Source organism: Chanos chanos, chromosome 2, assembly GCF_902362185.1.
Source record: "Chanos chanos chromosome 2, fChaCha1.1, whole genome shotgun sequence".
NCBI classification, from domain to species: Eukaryota; Metazoa; Chordata; class Actinopteri; order Gonorynchiformes; family Chanidae; genus Chanos; species Chanos chanos.
In genome coordinates this window covers 41,113,469-41,125,099 of record NC_044496.1, presented here as the reverse complement: position 1 = coordinate 41,125,099, position 11,631 = coordinate 41,113,469, and the positions used below count along the sequence as shown (strand labels likewise).

The window sequence follows — 11,631 nt, the reverse complement described above, 5'->3', positions numbered from 1 at the left end:
GTTAGGTTCAAACGCCCCCTGGGTACCGTGGTATATCAATGCGTTCCGATGACTGATTTCTGGGAACGGTACCGACCTTCTGTCCAGCACAACTTACGAGGCCCAACGGTTCAACCAGCTGCTACAACACATGGATGCAATTACAGCAGGAACTGTGTGATATTGAAAGAGAAACATCGCTAGATAGCCATTTATAACCCCACTATATGTTGCCTATTTTGACGTGAATATTTTCCCCTTTTTTGACCAAAAACGAAAGTGGAGCGGCAGTTAACTATTAAGAGTTTCACGGGATGGGCAGTGTTTTCTTTCTCTATTTCTTTTGAATGGAACGTTGTCTTAAAATACAACATTCTCTTAAAAGCTACACAAAAATACAAGTTACCGAGAACATTCAGAAAGGTAGTTATTGCAACAGGTTTTTCAGGTTCGAAAAAAACAAATTTCGTAGAGAACAGTACGAGGAACTCTTGGTTACACTCAGTTATTCCATTTATTTTCAGTACACAAATATATTTCATTTATTTACTGAAGATACAATCAACTCAGAAGATGGTGTGTAAAATTGGATCAGTTTGATTTCTAAATGGTACTTTTCATCATATCTAAAAATCTGTTGTGTCCTTGCAATGACATACAAGCACTGACACAGTGTATTCCAAGCAAGGCCCTGTGCCCACGCCCTCAACCAACCTAGAAACATTCATATAGGAAGCTACTATTGGTCTCATTGTTAGTTTAAGTCAAACTTTACAGAAAATTCTTGAAGCATTGATCAAAGCATTCATTAGTGGCCCCAAGTGGCCATATGATGCTTTTGAAAAGGACAATGCGTGTCTCGGATTACAAGACGACATGCCATCAGTAATCTCCTTAGCTCATTCCAACACTAGAAACGTTGTAATATTGCAAACTATGCTCTATTTTATGGCAGCCACTACACATGCTTCTTGTGAGAGTCATAGATGAAAAATCCGTATTACAACACTGTAATGTATCTTTATAATGCCATGTTTATATGTATATGTGTGAATATCCATAGGGTTCCATAGAGTTGAGTGTGTTAATGGCAAGATTCAGCAATTTTTCATCTAATTCACAACCGTGTTGACTCCTTAAGATTGGACTTTACATATTCCATTGATTACTGTGGTCGAGTTTCAAGATTCTAACATTTGTATAGTTGAAAAAAAGAGATGATATGAAGCCAAGATTTGACTTGATCAAATTTCAGGTGTCTTTCAGTCTCTTTCCATTGTTTCCAGCTGAAAGAAAGCTAAAAGTTAAAACTCAGCTAGCACTGGAACGCATCAACGGAACGCATCAAACCCAATCTGTTGAGTTGCGTTTTTAAAGGTAAGAACACACTGGTAAAATACTGATGAATATTACTTCTATGATAGGAGTCTCGCACTGCAAGTGTGGGTGTGATTCCTTTGCCAGAATTCACACAGTAACTGATTTGGACTAGTGCTGAAAGACAGAGAAACACTGTGTGTTGTGTTGGATGATACATGTGCTCTTGTAGTGTATGGTCCCAATACAATCCTTGAACCTTATGTCATATATTGGGAGAAAGAACTGTCGCCTTGCTTTATGCATTATGGAACCTGTAGTATAACAGCACAGTAGTGTTTTTCACTGGTTTCCTGGAAACCTCATAAAAGACAGACAAAACTTTGTGTCTTTGGAATTTTTTTGTGTGTGTCTCAGGCTAATATAGCTTATATTTGAATATTGTGTTTATGTTCTCTCTGGAATGAGCGGAGAAAACATCCTTACTAAAAGAATGAGAGCAAAAACGAATGTTAGAAAAAGGACAGAAGGTGTCATGAGATTTGTGTGTGTGTGTGTGTGTGCGTGTGCGCGCGTGTGTGTGTACAACACTGTGGAGTTCCAGCATCTGCTCTTTTGAGACGCTCTTTAGTTTTGAAAGAACATTCACACCATAAGCACTGATTCCCATTATTCATGACTTATTTATTGGTTTATTTTTCAACTGTACTAGTTATTGCAATCTGGTTAATTCACATTTAAAAAGCAGACATCATCCAGTTGCACTGAAATCAATGATATTCATTTTTACAACAACCATAAGGCCCGTGTAACCGGAAAAATCCAATCAAAACCATTACGTTTTTTTTTTTTAAATTTATATGGTTTTTTTTGTCTTTTTTATTATAATTAGAAAAAAGAAAATATATAACAATAATGATAGAAAGGGAAAAAAAAATATTACGACCGGCAAGCAATCACAACACAGCACGAGTACCTATTTACTGCCAGAAATAAAAGATATATAAAGCAAAAAGGAAGAAACGGAAAGAAAACAACACAAACTGCAAAAAAAGGGGAAAAATGGCACCTATGAAAATTTGATACAAGAAGCAACAGAGAACGAGGTAAGTGAAGCATTTCTAGGGACTAAAAATTATAGAAGGGCGTTTCGTTCTTTTTTTTTCCTTCTTCAACCTTTTCTTTTGTGTTCCAGGAGAAAAAAAAAAAACGCACAACCGGGGACGAGAAGCAGGGACGATAAAAAATACTGCACGTAGAATACCTTTTTCTTTTTCCTTCATCTCCTTTTCTCTCTCTCTTTTTCTCTTTTAATAGCATATCCCATTAATATTCATTCCCCACCGCTCGTAATGGCTGTGCCTGGTGGTGGAATCGTTAAGGTTTTACATGTGAGTTGCAAATGACACTTTGATTGGCTGTGATGTTGAAATGGTCCTCCCCCACAGGGTCTGGGTCGGGGTTCTGGGGCTGAGGCGGGAGTCCTGCGGGGCCCGGTCTCACTGCGCGTGCTGGCTCAGTGTGTGGTTCTGGAGGGGAAGAGAGGAGAACACATGAGGAGAGAAATAATAAGCTACGTGCCCACACCTCTACCCCACACCCCTCTCTCTTTCTCTCTTTCTCTCCCTCTATCTATCCATCCATCCACCCATTCATCCATCCATCTCACTTCCTCTCTCTCTTTCTCTATACCCACCTGCTAGGCCTGTCTGTCGGCCCGTTATAAGGGGTAACTACCCCCCCCCCCCACGCACACACATACACAGCCCTCACTCTCCCACCCCCCCATGCATGCACACACACACACACACACACGCGTGCGCACACAGATACACACACACACCTCTCTTTTAATAGGGACAACCTGCTCTGTGCATGTAGCCTACACACTCACACTTTCTATTACTTTTCCTTTTCTTTCCCTCTTTCTCTCAATTCCTCCCTTGTTTTCCCCTCCTCTGTATTTTTTAAGCTGCACACACATGCACACCCATATGGACACACACACAGTGTGTATTAATATGTAAACATTCTTGCCCAGGAACAACACCATTCATATTAGATTTATCTTTTATTTGCTTTAGTGTTCTTTATCCATGGCAACCCATAACAATGATTAGTCTATTCAGATCCACCACTCTTGTATCCCTTTTTGAAATGTATTTATGAATATTTTAAAGTATCTCAATACCTTATGAGGCCCATATTCTACGGACCCCCGGACACAATGCATGAATATATAACAGCATATGAGACATCTCAGTGAAGCTCCAACAGCTCTCTCACACACACACACACAGACACACATATCACCCTAAAGTACACACACATCAGCCTAAACTGTAGACACAAACACCAGCCCAAACTGCACACACACAATAGCCCAAAATACACAAACATCGGCCCAGACTACACACACATCACCTCAAACTATACACACATGCCAGTACAAACCCCACACACACCAGTACAAACCACACACACCAGCCCAACCTATACACATACAACAGTCCAAAGTACACACGCAATAGCCTAAACTACACACACATTATTCATAACTACTCAAGAGCTTCCACTGGCTGAGTTTCTTAGTGTCCTTAGAGCTGGAAACAAAGGCCTTGTGTAAGACAGGCAGACGGAGGCCTGAGATTTGAACAGGAAAAGGAACCACTGTTGAGCCTTTTTTTTTACGCTGCTGTAGGCTTTATGACAGCCTACCCTCACTGCCACCAGTATGATACAAGGAAAACTTCACATGCCATAAAACGTCATTTACACAAAAACATACCCTGCGCTCAAACGACTTTAATAAACGTCATTGGGAACAGCTCAATCAGAAGAGATTCTTCTAGAATGACAGCTGTTATCCACTAAGGGGTTAAGTTCTACCAAAAGCTGATATGCAAAAGCGCAATGGGGCTTTTTTTGTTGTTTGTGTGCGTGTGTGTATGTGTGTGTGTGTGTTGGCGAGATTCCTCTCTGGGGTCTGGGGCTTTTCTGTGGTGTTTTTTTTTTTTTTTTTTCCCCTGGTCCCATAAACCTAATTCCCAGAGAAGGCCTCTCCAATCATCCCCCTCTTCCCGCGTAAAGCTGCTTTCCAAGATTAATCTCTCCAAGAGAGATAGATAGGCTTCTGTTTTTGTGCCTCAATATAGAAAAAAAATCAGAAGGATTAAACATGGTTTTGCGTTGATAAATACTTATTCTTATTCTCTAATTCTTATCATACTGTGCATATTTTGTGTGCACGATTCCTGGCAAAAGGCTGTGCTACTCTGTTAGTGGAGCCCAAGCTGCTGGGTCTTGAAGTCTCTATGCTGAAAAAGTGACTACAACCATTTAGAGCTCTCTTCTTCTTTCTTTCTTTCTTTCTCTCCTTCCCTCCCTGTCCCTCTCTCTTTCGCTCTCTGTCTTCTTCTCTCTGTGTTTTCCTGCCCCTCCCATGCAGAGGAGAGTGGAGACACGCATGAGGAGCACTCTCCAATGTGGAGACGCATCTCTCTGGGAGCCACTGACCCCATTATGAGAGCAAACCACTTCTCTCTTTCTCTGCGTGCGCGCTATATGTCGCGCTGCTTGCCTGCAGTTCCACCCCCTGCCAGCAGAGGTCAGCCTTGCCCCTTACACAGTGCGAGCTATGTACCATATGCTTTAATAAGGAGATGGAGGCAAAGCTGCAGCATTTTTCAAACAAAACGAAAAGACACAGAGTCCAGTTTTCTTCATCACTGGATGCAGCTGTGCCTGTGGGTGTGTGTTTGGTGTCCTCCCTGACTTTAAACAGGACTTAAAGCTTTCTCTGTGTTGTATGCAATGGTGTGTAAGAGTGCAAGACTGAGCAGGAGGGGGAGAGAAGGAAAACGAAAGAGTGTGACAGTGTGTGTGTGTGTGTGTGTGTAAGCATGCATATGTGTCTTTGTAATTACTCACATGGATGTCGTTTTTTGTAAACATGCCTATGTGACAGTAGGGCTGCAGTGTGAGTGTATAAGCGTGTGTGTATGTAAGTCTGTGCGATCTTTGGCTGGGTTCTGCTGGTGTTGTATTGATCAGCAGTAGAGAGGGTGGGAATGAGAGACAGACCTGCTCCCTGGGGCACAAGGCTACTCCGGCACTGCAGCGGCCCTGATAGAAACAGCACAATATGGCTGGAGGAGTGCAGGAAGCGAGTAAACACACGCGCACACACACACACACCCTTTTGGACCCACCCGTACCCATTGCACAGGACACACAGTGCATGTGCTCTGAAAAATCAACTCATACACACACACACACACACACACACACACCTGCACAAAAGCCCATACATGCATGCACACATGCGCAGGCACACACACACACACACACACACACACACACACACACACACACACATGCACACGCAGCAAAGCACAGCTCACACAATGCAGGATACAAACACACAAACCCTGCCATTTTCAAGAACATATAAACAATGCATACACATGCAGCAGTTTGCACAGTTCACAGAAACCAAACAAACACACATACTCAACTCACAGAAACACACACACACACACACACACACATACACACACACACACACACACACACAGAGCTACTGCTCAGCCTCTTGTCATGCCTCACATTTATTTCCTGACACTCCACTTGTCATGTGGATGGCTCTGGAAGGCAGGCAGCCTGATTTGCAGGCGATCAAAACAGTAACGCTTGTTTAAATTAGTTAATCAGTGTGTCAGCGCACACACACACGCAATTACAGGCCGGTGGCCATTTGCGCTCTTCATTTGCGAGCGTTGTCGGGGGCGATGGTATTGATCAAGCTGCAGGCGATCAATACCTCGAATGGTGTGTCTCTCTGAATCTGATAATGATTCTCAGTATGGCAGCAGAGCTATGTAGCTGTAATTGATATATTCACTAAAACGAGACAGGGAGAGAGAGAGAGAGAGTGAGAGAGAGAGAGAGAGAGAGAAAGAGAGTGAGAAAGGGAAAGAGACAGACAGAAAGAGAGAGAGGAGGAGGGAGAGAGAGCGGATGGGAGAGAGGAAAAGAGAGAGCACAACAGAGAGGGAGAGAGAGAACCACAGGTACAGATTCTGTTTAAACATCCCAGATGGGATCCAAAAACTCAGCTATAAGCTGCAGCCACAATACTCCAGAATTCAAGATGCTAGAATGCACACTTATATTGTGGTCAAAACACTCTGTCCCTGCATGTTACAGCACACACACACAAACAAACATCAACAAATACAGTGATTCTCTCAATATCATACTCTACACATCAATATGGCCAAACAAATAAACACATGCTTTTCCCACTTTTCACAGTCACACAACACAAAAGCATACACTAATTCACAGCCCTGATACGTCACCAAATGCAAACCAAACCAAACCAAACTCGCGTGACACTCCTGCATATAGTCACATACTATCGCATGTGCTCGCTCTCTCTCCCTCTCTGTCTCTCTCTCTCACACACACACAAAATAACACAACATCTCATCAAATTTCAGAAAACCTGACAGCATCCCTGTGATGCAACACACAAGAGGACACATCAAACCCTGGCAGTCTGACAACACTCCAATCCCCTTAACACAAACCCAAGTCTACACAACATCCACTAAACCCCATAGCACACACACACACACCTCACAATAAACCCATCTCCAGAACACATAGCAAAGATCACAGCATGCACAGACGCGCACACACACACGCACACACCTTACAATAAACCCATCTCCAGAACACATAGCAAAGATCACAACATGCACAGACAGACACAAACACGCACACACCAAAAAAAAAAAAAAAAACACAGTAAAGCTCACAACATATGCACGTATACACCGTTTAACACAAATCCAACTCTACAGCACACAAAGAACGAAAGAGCGTTTGTACGCACACGCATGCACGCCTACACACACACTACAACAAATGGAACTCCTCACAACATACACACAGACAGAGACACATACATTAACGCAAATCCAGTATACAAAATACTGTAAACTGCACAGCACACACACATTGTTATTTTTTGGAGAATCTCTTTTCAGCTCTTTTATTCTTTTCACTTTTCTTCAACAGGAGAAAACCTACAGGAAAATGAACAACTTCGCTTTCTCTATCTCGTCAAATCACCAAACAGAGAGCGGCCGAGCCGACAGGGCAGTGGAGGGAGTCTATGTGGTCGATAGAGCACCAATCCCTTTTCTTCTGTGCTCTGTCTAAGGGCAGGTACAGGTGGAGTCTGTGCTGAAGCTAGAATAGCCCTAGCGCACACACACACGCACACACACACACACACACTGCTCGGTCAATATCTTAACGCTGTCATTGTTTTCCTAAACTGGTTATAAAAGAGAGGGCTAAATCCTGCAGAGCCAGGGACTCATGGGAAATATGGAGCCGTCGCATTACAAATGCAGAGCCTGCAAGACTACTGCACACACATACACTCTCATGGGGACGAGTGAGGGGGAAGGGTGTGCATGTGTGTGAGTGTGGATGTCTGAGTGTGTGTGTGTGTGTGTGTAGAGAGAGATAAAGCTATAAAGCAAATCAAATCTATGTTTCCAACACAGCAGACTCTCTCTGTTCTCACACACGGAGCATGCATGAAGACAGAGCCTGCCGCCATGTCACTCTCAATAAGGTGTCTGTGTCTGTTTGTGTGTGTGTCTCTGTCTGTTTGTGTATGTGTGTGTGAGTGCGTGTGTGTGTTGCTGCAGGGCCCCTGGCTACTGGCTCTGCTGCGCCCCCTGGGGACCGAGAGCTGTCTGAGAGAGTCTTAGCATGCTACCCGCAGTTAACTTGAAAACATACACACACACACACACACACACACGAATATGAATACACACTCACTAACTGGGAGCTCAGTGGGTCTGTGGTTTTTTGTCTGGTCAATAGATTGTTTTGGGTTCTGCTGAGTTACTCATGTGTCTGAACTGACTTCTGAAACATATTCACACAAACACACAGTCGCACTCATATGTACACATATACATACATACATATGTAGATACATACATACCAACACACATCTCCCCCACTGAAAATAATAAAACCCACACACACTGAAGGAGAGAATCCAAAGTGAAAACATATATGTATGAGTACCATAACACATACATAAGCACACGCCCCTGCTACAGATGGTGTAGCGCTCTCTGTTGGCCTTGCTTTGAACAGTTTTCCACAGTACCCAGAAAAGAAAACCCTCATGCAGGTGTGTGTGAGTGTCTGTGTGTGTACATGTAGCCCCCTGGTCTCTATCTGCTCTCAGTGTTTTTTTTTAACACAGAGATGAAAAATCACCTTTGTCGTCTGGGTGCTCTTCGGTCCGTGTTCGGTGTGTGTGAGTGTGTGTGTGAGTGTGTGTGTGTGTGTATTTTTAGCTGGGCTGACAGTGTTCCAAAGGTCCTCAGACTAACAGATGGACTGCCTTAAAACTCCACACAGACACACACACACACACACACACACACACACACACACACGCACACACAGAGCCTCTTACACCTCCGACTGACAGGAAACACAGATACTCAGGGAGTACGCTACAAATAAACGCTACACCTCCACCCCTCCTTCTGCCCCCTGTATTTCCCCTCTCCCAGCCTCCATCTATCCACCCACACCAGTCCCTCCGGTCCGCTTGGGAGAGACATCCTGTTTCGCCACACAAACAGACGAATACACACCCAAGGGGGACTTCCTCTCTCTCCTGCTGCTCGACTTCGGTAAAGCCAAGGCCAGCACTATGCATAGGAATGCACGCGCACGCACACACACACACACAAGTGCATTACATCACACTGAAAACTGAAACCTGCAGCATCACAGCAGACTCCAGGTGATTTCAGTCAGTGATTTCTTTCTCTCTCATTCTCTCTCTCCTTCCCTCTTTCTCCTCATCATTGACCAAGCTCTGCTCCAACAGGGACACACCTGCCCTGTCAACCCTTTTACTCATTCTCTCCTCACACACACACACACACAACTACACTTTTCAAACGGTTTGATTAGTTAAGTTAGTTAAGCTTTTAATCCGTTCTGCATCAAAACTGTATGATTTATAGACTATGCCCTTCAATGAGAGACACATGGTTAAATGCACAATGAGTCCATATATGTACACAATGTGTGTGCGAGCACACACACACACACACACACCTGTGTGCCAGCTGAGCTGAAAGGCCTCAAATGGACTGAGGCATGGGTGACAGCATTCAGAGACACTCCACGCTACGCTACACCCTGCTCCACAGCAGTCTTCAGTTGTCTTTCCATGTCACAGCCCTAAATACACACACACACACACACACACACACACACGCACACACACGTCACCCTCTGGGGAGTGAGCCCATTTAACTAAACTACACTCTAACCTGGAGAGCAGAAGCCTGGGTTGTGAAGAAAGCAGCCAAGCTACAGGAGGAATAGTGTGTTAAACGCAGACACAACACTTTGAGCTGTCACAAAAATACAACTGCCTACAGGGCAGAAAGAGAGAGAGAAGAATTGAGTGTTGGAGTAAGAGAGATAGCGTGTGTATGTGTGTGTGTGAGAGAGATATTGAGAGAGAAAGGGGAAGGGAGAGAGCAGGAGGGAGAGTAAAAGCGAGTCAGAGAGAGAGAGAGAGGGAGGATGAGTAAATGAGTATGTGAGGTAAGTTGTCAGGACTGCGTGATTTATAGAGTTTTCTGTCAGACTCCAGCTGCTGAATGGAGAACATAGTGATGTGAAGGACCCCTACCTGCGTGTGTGAGAGTAGCTTAGTGTATAAGACCCCTACTGGTCGGTTTATGTGTGGGTGTGTGGGTATGTGTGCGTGTGAGAGAGAGGGAGCAAGAGAAAAATACTCCTTTCTGTTTCAGTACAAGCAGGATAAAGTCCCTGTCTTTGTATGGGCATGGGTGTTTGTGTGTGTGCCGATGTAACAGGTGTGTGTGTGTGTGTGTGTGTGTGTGAGAGAGAGAGTAAGTATGAGTGCTTGTGTGTGAGAGACAAACACAGAGAGTATACAAGAGGCAATATAATTTCTCATATTTCCTCTATTCAGACAATTGCAAAGGATCCAGTCAACAGTGACACACCAACAAGCCAACACACACACACAACCCCAGTACAAAACTGACCTATTTTTCGTCTTTTCGAACAAAACTTAAACCCCTTCTTGTATGGTTTTAATGTGGTGCTATGCTGTTTGTAGCTGGGGTTTGAGATTCTAAGAATTGGTCTCATTACAGCTGGAAAGAGACAGTGTGTGAGGCCAAGATTTGGCTAGTTCAGTATCTCACCCTAATTAGTGTTGAGGATCCAAGTAATATGTAATTCTCCTGGAATCACCTAATGGCCCATCTTCAGTGAGTAGAATGATCAGTCAATGTAGTGTTTTTATTTTCTATTGATCCGATCACACAACTACACAGCGCTCTCAGATTTGGACACAGGACTGTGTGTGTGTGTGTGTGTGTCTGTGTGTGTGTGAGACCTAGTGATGTCACGGCAACATGGTTTCAACAGAATCGGATCCTGAAGCAAGTAAGATTTCACTCATGTCTGAAGGTTCCTTTGTGATTGCTTTTGCATCCCAACATTATTATGACAGCAGGGATCTGGAGACTATTACAAGCCCAAACTGTATCACACGACATCACAATGAATAAGAATATCCATCTACATCTGGTTTACGCCTCTAATTACAGTCTTCACAAAACAACAGCCAAATCACAACTCTAGGACTCTGAGTCCGTCTCAAACTGACGGTTTTCAGTGAGCATTCAAAAAAACATCCAAGAAAACAGAATCACAGTCATCTGAAAGTATTTTTTTGGTTACATGTTTTCTTAACATGACTAACGTAACTGAAACATGAGGACAGTCAGTCAGTTGAATTTAACAGGATCAGCATACACTGTAAAATCTAATTTGCTATTATGCGTACTTATCGCTTAGGACTAAACGATGTAAATGTTGCTGATTTCACTAATTAGGTTTATGCAAACTCAAACTTAATGAGTTGAATTATAACTATCAACTTGATTCATTCAAAGCAATAACTGTGTTATGATTGCAGTAAAGTTAACCCATCAGTAAAGGCTGTGTTTAACATCTAAGCAATATTGTGAGACAACATAATAATGAGAATAATAATGGAGATAAATATTGTAATTCTAATTAAAATTAATATTGGGATAATGAAGCAAATTAATACTAGAGTAAAAGAGACCTGCTTTTACAATTTTATATTTTTGTGAACTAAACAAAACAAAATATGTATAAAACACACACACACACACAAAATTACCCTTTAAGGTTATTGGA

At 43.0% G+C, this 11,631-nt stretch overlaps 1 protein-coding gene across 1 annotated transcript in view; it reads right to left on the bottom strand.

The window, feature by feature from the left end:
* Positions 1 to 2,369: 2,369 nt before the first annotated feature.
* The window catches only part of znf423 (zinc finger protein 423), a 68,752-nt gene continuing 59,490 nt past the window's right edge, over positions 2,370 to 11,631 (bottom strand). The window contains exon 5 of the mRNA XM_030766035.1: positions 2,370 to 2,825. Within this exon, the coding sequence (XP_030621895.1) occupies positions 2,796 to 2,825 (30 nt within the window). The 3' untranslated portion in view covers positions 2,370 to 2,795. The remainder of the gene's footprint in view (positions 2,826 to 11,631) is intronic.